The sequence below is a fragment of the Homalodisca vitripennis genome, chromosome 2 (genome assembly GCF_021130785.1).
Source record: "Homalodisca vitripennis isolate AUS2020 chromosome 2, UT_GWSS_2.1, whole genome shotgun sequence".
NCBI classification, from domain to species: Eukaryota; Metazoa; Arthropoda; class Insecta; order Hemiptera; family Cicadellidae; genus Homalodisca; species Homalodisca vitripennis.
The window spans coordinates 60,509,577-60,522,012 of NC_060208.1; the positions used below are offsets into that span (position 1 = coordinate 60,509,577).

General features: G+C 31.1%; 1 protein-coding gene across 23 annotated transcripts in view; it reads right to left on the reverse strand.

The window, feature by feature from the left end:
- Nucleotides 1-8,847: 8,847 nt before the first annotated feature.
- LOC124354022 (histidine-rich glycoprotein-like) overlaps nt 8,848-12,436 on the reverse strand; it is a 45,070-nt gene continuing 41,481 nt past the window's right edge. For 9 of the 23 annotated variants that reach the window (XM_046804161.1, XM_046804162.1, XM_046804156.1 and 6 more), the window contains 9 exons: nt 12,083-12,145; nt 11,913-11,975; nt 11,743-11,805; nt 11,573-11,635; nt 11,403-11,465; nt 11,233-11,295; nt 11,063-11,125; nt 10,894-10,956; nt 8,848-8,950 (listed from right to left, as the gene is read on the reverse strand). In XM_046804161.1, coding sequence (XP_046660117.1) covers nt 8,922-8,950; nt 10,894-10,956; nt 11,063-11,125; nt 11,233-11,295; nt 11,403-11,465; nt 11,573-11,635; nt 11,743-11,805; nt 11,913-11,975; nt 12,083-12,145 — 533 coding nt within the window. In that variant the 3' untranslated portion in view covers nt 8,848-8,921. Of the gene's footprint in view, nt 8,954-10,879; nt 10,957-11,062; nt 11,126-11,232; nt 11,296-11,402; nt 11,466-11,572; nt 11,636-11,742; nt 11,806-11,912; nt 11,976-12,082; nt 12,146-12,436 lie in introns of all 23 variants that reach the window. The other 14 variants (XM_046804159.1, XM_046804160.1, XM_046804150.1 and 11 more) reach the window with 14 other exon arrangements.

Consider the following 12,436-nt stretch of genomic DNA (forward strand, 5'->3'; position numbering starts at 1 on the left):
ATTATTTTATATGTTTACAAAATCAAACGATGCGGAAATAAATTTTAGTTTGTTATCAATTTCACCGTATGTGATGCTTTTTCATTCAATAAAACTTGCATGACGAGTTTTCTTGGCAATATACATGTAATATATTACGTTGTGATTGATATTCACGAGTGATTGCTTTATAGAATTTAAGAACGATTTTTCACTTAAGAATAGTACATAAAACATCTTAGTCTAAAACCTTTAAAGTGTAATTGAAATAGCGATAAAACACCTTGTGAGAGCTTGAACAGTAAATCAACACCAGAATGTCACCACAATGTGCTGTTTACTGTCGTGTTACACAACCCACTTTGATTTGCTGTTATAAAGTCACGTGGTCGACTGGATGTGCTTGGACCGCTAGATTTGTTTCACAAGTTTTGATTTTAGTAAATACTTTAATCTTTATATATTATTCCAACGTCAAAATCCATAAATATAACACGTATACATAATATGTGCTTAACCACAAACTGTACACTTTAAAATATAAAGATTACTGCTATATAAATAGTAATATAGGAGTATATTACCCGTAAAACAAATATGCATTGATTGGAAGGTAAGTCCAGATATTAAACCAGTTGTGTAGTTGAGTAATAATCACTAAAACTATTCTGTAGACCACATAGTGCATATTTAACGTATGCTTTTGTGCTTGTTGAAGGTCGAACTGTAGAACCTATATTCAGATTATAAGGTATGTTCACATTGGTTTTGCTGAAATTAAAGCTCTCTGGCGGATATTAGTGTTATAGTATCTTATTTAACCATTGATAGCACTTTTAATGAACTAAATTATAAACTTTAATATTTTACTATTTAATAATACCTCGAAATTGAAAAACGCTGCTACAAATTTATAGAACTTGAAGTGAATATCTAACAATAAAACGTGAATAATAAAACAATTGATTATACCTAATCATAAATTCATGAAGTTACAGATCATACAGTTTGTTTTCACCTGAAAATGTTAGATTGATTCCTTAATAACTTTTTATTTAATTATGTATAATGTGAAAGATTTAATATACTTAAAAACTTAAATCTTAATCTATTTAACTTCGATTAATTTTTAGATTTTTTTAGTTAAATAGAAAATTCAGGATTGAAATATACCCATGGTTTCATCTGCTTGTTACAGCTTTATATAATTATACATTTTACTAGTATTCCTACAATGTTCTTTGTTTCTATAAATGGATAGAAAACAAAAAAGTATCGCGAGCCAGTGGACACAGGTTTCTGATAATTTTCGTTAAGTTCGAAACACAATAACATCGACTAAACAATTTTCCAGCATTTATTAAATATGAATAACTGGTCCAAACCTACGGGTATAAAATAATACATGTTTAGATAAACTATGAAGGTGAGTGACGGCTTGGACAACATTGAAGAGGCAGTATATCTTATCACACAAATGTCTTTGACATTTTCTTGTTATTTCAACAATGCCCTAGAAATAGCTTTCTTCTTATCTATGATTGCTATACATCTTTCAATTGAACTGTAAAATTGATTATTTCTAGCAGTATTGAATTAATATTTTATCATTCTGTTATTGATACAAGATTTCTTTACAACATATACAAAATGTTTATTGTTTTCATTATAAATAGATCCGGAAAAATGAATCGCTAAATGTGTTTCTAAGTGATAATCTCGAGAAAGGCTAGACCAATTCGGCTAATTTATTCTGACACATCCGGTGAAGTCCCGGAAGGATTTGATGAAGAGCAAAGTTAGGAAATTTTTCCCGGAATATTTAAGAATTCTGAAAACTAATTAAAATATTTACAACACTCGTAATCCAAAGTGAACTGGCAATAGCTGTTACCACTCTCAGCTGAAGTTCATCAAAGATGCATAAACATTTTATTACAGATAAATTTTAGAAAGTATTAAATAATTATACAGTGCTTGATCAGTAGTGTAATGCAAATTGCAAAGACGAAGATACTTTTACTTAGTTATACTTTGAATTGCACCATGACGAATAAACCATCTAATGCATTTGAAATACTATTTAAACGCTGATATAAAACCCACAATGAACAAAGCAATGAATGTTTACACTTAAGGTGAACAAAAAAAACTGATTGGCCCTCTTAACATTGTGTACGGCATGTTTACTTTAATTAAAGTGAAAGCAATGGATGGTACACTTTTACCCTAATAGCAGAAGTAAAATACAAGTGGGGATGGTAGATGGTTTTAGACCAAATTAGTCGTCTTAAACTTATGAATGCACACATTTTCTTGATTGGGGTAAAAATTTAAATCACTTATAGCACCAAAAACATCGTAGACCATAAATAGACGCTTTTCAATCCAAGTTAATTTCTATAAACTATATGTATATTTTCTTGGTAGGTGCAACAATATAAACTCAACTGTGGAACCGTAAATAAATTAGACCGGGAGTGCATTTAACACCTAGAACTGGCTCTTTTTCACTGCAGTGACTTTTCTGACGAACGTACATATATACAGGGTGAGTCAGAAATATGGTAAAATATTTTAAGGCGTGATTGTAGAGCTAAAAATAAGAAAAAAATGTTATATAAAGGTAGGTCCGGAACGCTCCATTACTGAGTAATGGCTGGCGAAAGATTTTGCTTTGTTTTCAGTTCACCTGATGAAATTAAGTGATTCTGAAAGGTTTTGTTCTTACTTTTTAACTCAAATAAGATAGATATATAAGGAAAGTCGCCTGAAAAATCAAATAAAACCACTCTAGAGGTTGTAGTGTGAACAGTTTTTGAGAAAAAGTATGATATTTGCCAAAAATCTAATAACAAAAATACCATCTTAAATGTTTGATGTCAAATAACATTGTTAAATGACCAAAAAACAAATTGTTTTTCCTAATACAGATTGTAGAGAATTTAATTCTAAAAACAACCATAATAAATAAAAAGTTAACTAAATGTGTAAAAAAGTTATGATATTGACTCCTCAAGTATCACACTACACAGCAAACTTTTGCTGTTTTATAATAAGGAATGAGTATCTGATTGGTAACAGCTGGTGTAAAATAAACATTTTTAGTTCAAAATTTTATTTTTAAATACAATAAACATCAACAATCGCTTTAAGTCTCACCAGAAGATTAAAAATGATGCTCTAAATGACCTCTGTTGTTCAAATGCACGCGTTCAGGCATCTTCTCATCAAGTTTAAGACCCGTTCAAAAACTCCAGGTGTCTGCTTAATGGTTTCTATTCCATTAGAAAGGTTTAATCGGAGTTTTCAATGGTATCTATTGGGAAAGAGTAAACTAATTTTTTTTAATGTCCCCAAAGGTAAAAAGTCCAAAAGATTTAAGTCCGGTCATCTTGCTGGCCATGAAACTGGTCCACCTCGGCCTTCGATTGATTTGTGAAACTCTCATATAGGTGTCCACGAACAGCCAGAGAGTAGTGCGCAGGTGCCCCGTCAGGCATAAACCACATGTTTTGGCGCAAATGCAGAGGTACATCATCAAGCAGGTTAGGTAGCTCGTCTCTTAAAAAGTTCAAGTACACCACGCCATTAAGCCTGGGAGGAAGTACGAATACGACAAAATGATCTGCTAAGATTCCAGCCCAAACATTTACTGAAAACTAATGTGGGCGATTAGGTTTGATAGCATGAGGATTTCTGTCTGCCCAAATGTGGTTGTTATGGAAGTTAATGATAGCTGTTCTTGTAAAGTGAGCCTCATTGGTAAACAAAATTGTATTCAAAAAGTTTTAACAGAAGCCATTGACAAAAACAACATGGGGAACGTAGTTTTGTGGCAAAAGAGTTGCTGGGACATGGAGTTGCTTGGACACGCTGGAAGTGGTATGGGTGTAACTGGTATTCGTGTAGTATTCTCCGAATACTAGATTGGCTGACATTGAACTATAGTGACAATTCTCTAGTGCTCTTTTCAGGATAATCAGAAATTTTATTAAGAACCAACTCTTCTAATTCAACAGTCCTACATGATCGGGCGATGCCTGCATTACTATGCTCCGAAGACTTCAAAGAACCTGTTTCAGACAGGCGTTGATGAATAGTGGCAAACATCTTGCGCTTGGACACCTGCGGTTAGGAAAGTTTTTTTGAACTGACGTCTTGCTGCAGTACTATTGCAGCGTCCCAAACTATACATTAAATGCATGTCTGCTAATTCAGAGTTTAAATACGCATGAATATTACCTTCCATTTTTAATAAATGAAACACACAAAACACAAAATTACTAATAAAATGGATGAAAATAACTGGTTAAAATACTTAACACAAACACACAGTATCTTTACAGTTTGTTGCTTAGTTCAACAATGAGGTAATGTATGTCATCTAATAATAAATTCCCAGCTGATTATTTATTATTTTAAAATGTTTAAACAGTTGTTGTTTAAATAATTAATTATTACCAGCTGTTACCAGTCAGATACTCATTCCTTATTATAAAACAGCAAAAGTTTGCTGTGTAGTGTGATACGTGAGGAGTCAATATCATAACTTTTTTACACATTTAGTTAACTTTGTTTATTATGGTTGTTTTTACAATTAAATTCTCTACAATCTGTATTAGGAAAAACAATTTGTTTATTGGTCATTTAACAATGTTATTTGACATCAAACATTTAAGATGGTATTTTTGTTATTAGATTTTTGGCAAATATCATACTTTTTCTCAAAAACTGTTCACACTACAACCTCTAGAGTGGGTTTATTTGATTTTTCAGGTGATTTTCCTTATTTATCCATCTTATTTGAGTTAAAAAGTAAGAACAAAACCTTTCAGAATCACTTAATATCACCAGGTGAACTGAAAACAAAACAAAATCTTTCGCCAGCCATTACTCAGTAATGGAGAGTTTCCGGACCTACCTTTATATAACATTTTTTTCTTATTTTTACCTCTACAATCACGCCTTAAAATATCTTACCATATTTCTGACTCACCCTGTATATATACAGAATAATGAATTGGCACAACAACTTATATTAAAATCGAAACAACCATATGGACCAATTAATTACTAACTGTAGTCGCTAACAATAAAAACTGTCGGAAAACAATAAATTCGTTAAATTATTGTTTTCCAGTTGAATCCATAGATTCTGATGTATAAATTTACCTACATTCAAAATTATTTTATATCATATTATTATTTTTAAATGAACATCTAATCAAAACTTGTTTACATATTAAAACTGTATTTACATTTAGAAATTTTATTATCAGGTGTTCTTTTGTTTGTTTATTTTATTGTATTCATACATAAAGTATTAAAGTATAAAGTATTAAAGTATATGTACATATATATATACTTTTTTATATATATATATATATATATATACTTATATATATATATATATATATATATATATATACTTATACATATAAATATCGTATAAGTATATTATTATATATATATATTAATCTTCAATAAGAATTCTTCAATTGAATTAAAAAGTTTCTATATTTCGGCTTAAGCCGTCTTCAGGAAATTAAAAAAATTATATAAATAGGGCTATAAGAACAGAATAAACATAAAACATCAACACATTGTGTGTGTGTGTGTGTGTGTGTGTGTGTGTGTGTGTGTGTGTGTGTGTGTGTGTGTGTGTGTGTGTGTGTGTGTGTGTGTGTGTGTGTGTGTGTGTGTGTGTGTGTGTGTGTGTGTGTGTGTGTGTGTGTGTGTGTGTGTGTGTGTGTGTGTGTGTGTGTGTGTGTGGTGTGTGTGTGTGTGTGTGTGTGTGTGTGTGTGTGTGTGTGTGTGTGTGTGTGTGTGTGTGTGTGTGTGTTGTGTGTGTGTGTGTGTGTGTGTGTGTGTGTGTGTGTGTGTGTGTGTGTGTGTGTGTGTAACTAAGCACTTAAAGTCTTTTAGATCGGAGTTAGATTGCAAGGGTTAGTTTTAGATTCTTTTTGACAGTAGATCTTGAAAATCAACATAAGTAAATCAGGTACATAGATTTGACCGGAAGGGAATTTAATCGCCCGTAACTGACTTTTTGACTCCTACTTAGAACAGTTTTAGTCGTATCTGACTTATATTTTCTTTTTACGGGAACTATAACAGTAGCAGTTAAAAAACATTATAAAGAAAGCCGAGAGTAGATTTTATCATCGAAATAGGTTTTTGTTGGTATATATTTTCTTGGGCAAGGCAAGGAAAACTCAAATATGGCATTGGGAATAACTTAGACAGAAAAATAATCTAAATAGACGTAAATAATCTAATACGTTTTCATAATGTATACGATATGTACATATTAGTCCACACGACAAAACCCAAAATAGATCTAGTCACCATTTTATTTAAATTTTGAATGTCTACCAAAGATACATAAATAACATGTACCTAATATTCCCACTTCTGTATGGAAATATCATAGAGCTTCATCTTATATAAGAAGAAAGATCTGAAAAGTTACTTGAAATATTTTAAAATGGGAGAATACAATTTTAATATTCATACAAAATACATACTATACAATTACATAGTTAATACTTTACATAATAATTGTCACTAAACAGCTGTTAACATTTTGAGTTGAAGTTCTTCAAAGAGGCAGAAACTTTTTTACAATAACATCTTAGAACTGTGTTTCATCAGTCGTTCATCAGATTGAAAAGATAAATTTACTATCTAAACTTTACTTCAAAATGTGACAGAAACGAATTTAAACTTTTTATTTAAGGTTTCAACATTGTGATACGGTATTTTAACAGTTATTTACTGAATAATAAACAAACTCTAACGTTCTTCAACAATCCATTCATTCCCATGGTACAGTCTGAATAACAGCAAGACTTCTATAACAAAAATCTGTATCTGCAATCATTTTGCAATGTTGCATGATCGTTATAAAGATTTCCTTCTTATATCGGCAATTATGTTTATCTTTAAAGAAAAGTAAATTACGCTTTGACCGAAGTAGATTTCAAAAGAGCTACATACGTGCATCATTTTTTTTTCATCAAGGCAATTAGGGAAACTCAACTGTGGCAATGTAAGTGAATTTAAACAACCGTGTATATATGAAGTCATACGTATGTATATATATATTTCTTAAATATGGACTATACGATAATCTCAACTATGGCACTGCAAATATCTTAAATATTGCGTACATGAATAGGCTAAAATTAAAGGCTTTTTGATCGAAATAGGTATCCTAGATCTATTTATTTGAATTTACTTGATAGTGGCAAAAAGGCAAATAGTTTTGGCTTCAGAAATATAATTAATTCGAACCATATATGTTCATACATGTGCAAAACATAATATAAGAATCAGGTTAAACTCTGACCTCGTTAACTATAAACAGTACAACAGTATGTATAATACTGTGAACCTCTTGTAGGCATATATACGTTTGCAAAATTTCTTGTGATTCCATTATATTTTATCATAAGTGCCTTTACTAAAGATTTATTTTAAAAATTGCGTAACATAATCATAAAATAAAGCACTGTTATTTTTTGCTTGCAATTTTATGATAATACCAAGTATTTTACGATTTTTAACTTTGATAAATCATTTTAAAGGTACATATTCAAGTCGTACGAGTGTTTTGACATATTCAAAGTCACTTCTTGAATGTGTGTAGTTGGCTATAGCCAATGTAATATCAATAACTATGAACTGAAAATACTTAATCATGAAATTTATCATTAGAGGAACGTATTATCAAGGCTTGGAAATTTAAGTGTTTTATAGCACTAACATTAGAGGCTGTTTTGATTTTTTTTATTTTTTTGCGCGTATTTAGCTTGAATCTCATTAAATTATGTCTCTGTGTTTTAATTTATTTTGTACTTGCAAAATAAACAAGATAATAGAAGAGGGTAAGGTAATATAATCTTCCCTGATGTTTCCATTTAAATAGCGTTGATTAAAGCGGGTACAATAATAATAAAATAAGGGAAATCCTATTACAACACTGCAGTAGATGACCTGAAACATCTTCCAGCATGCAAACATCCTTACATTTTTGCGTTTTCAAGTTGGGTAAAAGAGTATGATGAGCAGTCACCATAAATACGAGTACTAAACAAATCAAAACATTATATTACAAATGATTATTAGCACGATTGGATTAACAGAAAACGCGAGGTTTTTGATAAGTCACAATTTTTACCACTAATGACATATTTACATATGGTAATTGAGACCATATCTCTATTTTATTCATTTCAATATCTAAAAGTACTTCAGTACATAAAAACCCAAACAAGCTTAGACAAGTGGAATCTAAAATTGAACCATTTTCATATAATCACAATGGTTTAGATGAATTACATACTCTCTTTAAATAAGCTTCTGGAGATTTAGATATTATAGTAAGTAAAATAAGTATTTGACTTTTAAGAAGCTTTTGTAACGTCAAATACTCAAATAATATATTAAGATAATTTAAATTATTATTAACTACTTAGTTCCCTGTACGGATTCACTTCTGATTGGTTTATACCTCAAGTTGATACTACATTGGTTATAGCAAAACCCCTATGTGACACTTAGATTTGGGCTTCCCTATGGACGTCCAGGAGCGAAAAATCACTACCCGCAAAGTTCGAGAGATTGGGGTACAAGGGTCGATTCATAGGTTTATTATTTAGCGGTGGATGACTGTTGGAGTTGGTGGAGCTCCATTATTGTCAAAGATAGTTGGTAGTCAGGCATAAGGGTGTGCTACCCCTGCCTACTTGACTGGAGAGGATGGTACAGAGCTTTTATAGGATATGGGAAATGTAAACGCACATATATATTATACGTCAAAGAAGGCTCATAAGGAAATTCAGTTAAAGATGGGCTACCAAATACTTAGAAGTTAATTTTATTCTGACAACCGAAATATTACATTGGAGAATATTTCAACTTAGTTGAACAGACGACTAGTAACGGCCATGATGATGATGGTGTTCTATAACAAAACAACATTAAATTAATGAAAACTAATAATCATTTCATAATATATATAATAATTACATAATAATAATATAATACTAAAGTTATCAAAAAATAATAGATTTCTAGTAATATAATGTAAAGGTACGATGTTAAAGGTCTAAACGTGATAAAGATATATTAAATTATTCTGAATAAACTACTTCTATTAAATTATAAACATTGCATTTACCCTGTTTCCTTTGCTGAATTCGACATTCAGTCTGATTAATTGCACTTCGATTAATTAAGAAATTTAATTTTTTACTGGAACTGATTCAAAATTCAGTTTTTTTTTAATGCCCGATTTTCTTCACAAGTGCATTACAATTATTAATAAAAATCGTTATTTACTAGGATTTAATGAACTACACCTGCTTTCCATATTTGTTTTAATCATTTATTTTGTTTATTTTGTACAAAGCAATAATGGTTTTTGAAGCATATTAGTGCAAAGTTTTAATTTATTTTTATGTTTGAAGGAGTGTTTTTACAAATATGAGGTTTCAGTGATTTTACCAAGCATGGAATGTATTTAAAAAAATTTTAATCGTGTTTTATGATTTCTAGGCATGTTTATAAATACAATTAAAATTATAATAAAATAAAAATAGCATGTATAATCAACTGACTAAACATTTATGGGAAGTTCACCATCTTTAATATGCATTTTTTTAAATAGTTACTCATGTTGTAAAAACAATTATGGTGCAAACTTTACCTTCTCCCCCATACTTAGTTATTATGGGGCTAATACAAAGTAATTTAAGATTTCATTCAAGCTTTCATCCATACAAGACTGTAAAGGTACTAGGGTAACTAGACCGAATCTAGGCTCAATTATTATAATCAATCCCCGATGCTTGATTGTTCCTAAAAGGAACCGATCTCTTGTCGTTCCTCCCTTCGTTAATGCGGATGTGTGCTAGCAAAAACATGTCTGAAGAGAAAGTAGTGATTTTTTTCAAGTAATGATCATTAAAAACAAAAGATTTTTTGAAAATTGTAATATTATTAGTACAATGAGAGCAACAATGCTAACAGTAAAATCAGAACAAAACTTTCAAATGTAATGTAGATACATCAAGTTTCCTTACCAACTCAAATAAATACATTTGATTAAATAAAGGTTATAATTTTATTTTATTTTGTTGCAATAACCTGTAATTCTTGAAAATTATCCTATTTAGTGGATAACAATGTTAATACGAAACAATTGTAAATTGTAGTTTTTAGAGTATTCATTCACATTGAAATTGAACTGAAATGCATGTGATATATGAATACACATACATATATATTATATATGTGTGTGTGTGTGTACATATATATATATATATATATATCGCATTGTATAGCTGTCAAAAGCCTAATATAATTTAAATAAATATTGAGTCACAAAATATTGCTATTAAATATTTATTGAATCGGAATGGAACAAAAAAATCCCGACGGAGCAACTACTGTTTGTAAGTTAATGTTTAGTAAAACAAGAAATTGCTGTTTTGACCTCATTCATAAAAAGATAAACCAAACCAAAAAAACAATATGATTTTTACAGAAATTCTGGAATTGCAGTGATTGTCAAAATTATTACATTGGCTTTGATTAATGAAACAAATAAGCCTTAAAATCAAACAACTCAAAAAGCATGAAGTCCAATTTTTCAGAACATATAATTGTACAAACAGATCACGATTATAACAGTAAGAAGGAAAACGTGGAAATTATTGAGATCGAATAAAATATTACTGTGTATCATCGTGTGTAAATATGGTGATGAGTCATCGTTTAGCGTTACTTCACAGTTGCGTTCATATTTATGACAGTTAGCAGTGGTACTATAGGGATTGCCAACAATTCGATAGCACAACATTTTTAACTATATTTTAAACGTTCATTGAACCTGCTTTCACTTACCATGGTGCTTAAAATGCTTCGATGATGAGTCATCGCCATGTCCTACAGAGTGGTGTTCATGACCTGGAAATAAATTATAGTATTATTACCGGGACTTCCAACAAACACAATATTGAGAATCACACTTCGACTTACAGTTTCAACCATTATTAACCCCGATTTTACTTACCATGGTGGTTTAAATGCTTCGATGATGAGTCATCGCCATGTCCTTCAGAGTGGTGTTCATGACCTGGTAATAAATTATAGTATTATTACCGGGACTACTAACAAACACAATATTGACCCATCACACTTCGACTTACAGTTTCAACGATTATTAACCTTGATTTTACTTAACATGATGGTTTAAATGCTTCGATGATGAGTCATCGTCATGTCCTTCAGAGTGGTGTTCATGACCTGGTAATAAATTATAGTATTATTACCGGGACTGCCAACAAACACAATATTGACCCATCACACTTCGACTTACAGTTTCAACGATTATTAACCTTGATTTTACTTAACATGATGGTTTAAATGCTTCGATGATGAGTCATCGTCATGTCCTTCAGAGTGGTGTTCATGACCTGGTAATAAATTATAGTATTATTACCGGGACTGCCAACAAACACAATATTGACCCATCACACTTCGACTTACAGTTTCAACGATTATTAACCTTGATTTTACTTAACATGATGGTTTAAATGCTTCGATGATGAGTCATCGTCATGTCCTTCAGAGTGGTGTTCATGACCTGGTAATAAATTATAGTATTATTGCCGGGACTGCTAACAAACACAATATTGAGCCATCACACTTCGACTTACAGTTTCAACCATTATTAACCCTGATTTTACTTACCATGGTGGTTTAAATGCTTCGATGATGAGTCATCGTCATGTCCTTCAGAGTGGTGTTCATGACCTGGTAATAAATTATAGTATTATTACCGGGACTGCTAACAAACACAATATTGACCCATCACACTTCGACTTACAGTTTCAACCATTATTAACCCTGATTTTACTTACCATGGTGGTTTAAATGCTTCGATGATGAGTCATCGCCATGTCCTTCAGAGTGGTGTTCATGACCTGGTAATAAATTATAGTATTATTACCGGGACTGCCAACAAACACAATATTGAGCCATCACACTTCGACTTACAGTTTCAACCATTATTAACCCTGATTATACTTACCATGGTGGTTTAAATGCTTTGATGATGAGTCATCGTCATGTCCTTCAGAGTGGTGTTCATGACCTGGAAATAAATTATAGTATTATTACCGGGACTGCTAACAAACACAATATTGACCCATCACACTTCGACTTACAGTTTCAATCATTATTAACCCTGATTTTACTTACCATGGTGCTTTAAATGCTTCGATGATGAGTCATCGTCATGTCCTTCAGAGTGGTGTGGAGGTCCTGGAAATAAATTATAGTATTACTATAGGCATTACTAACAAATATAATAAAGAAGGATCACACGTTGACTTATAGTTTCAACAATTATTAACCCTACTTTCATTTGATATGGTGCTTAAAA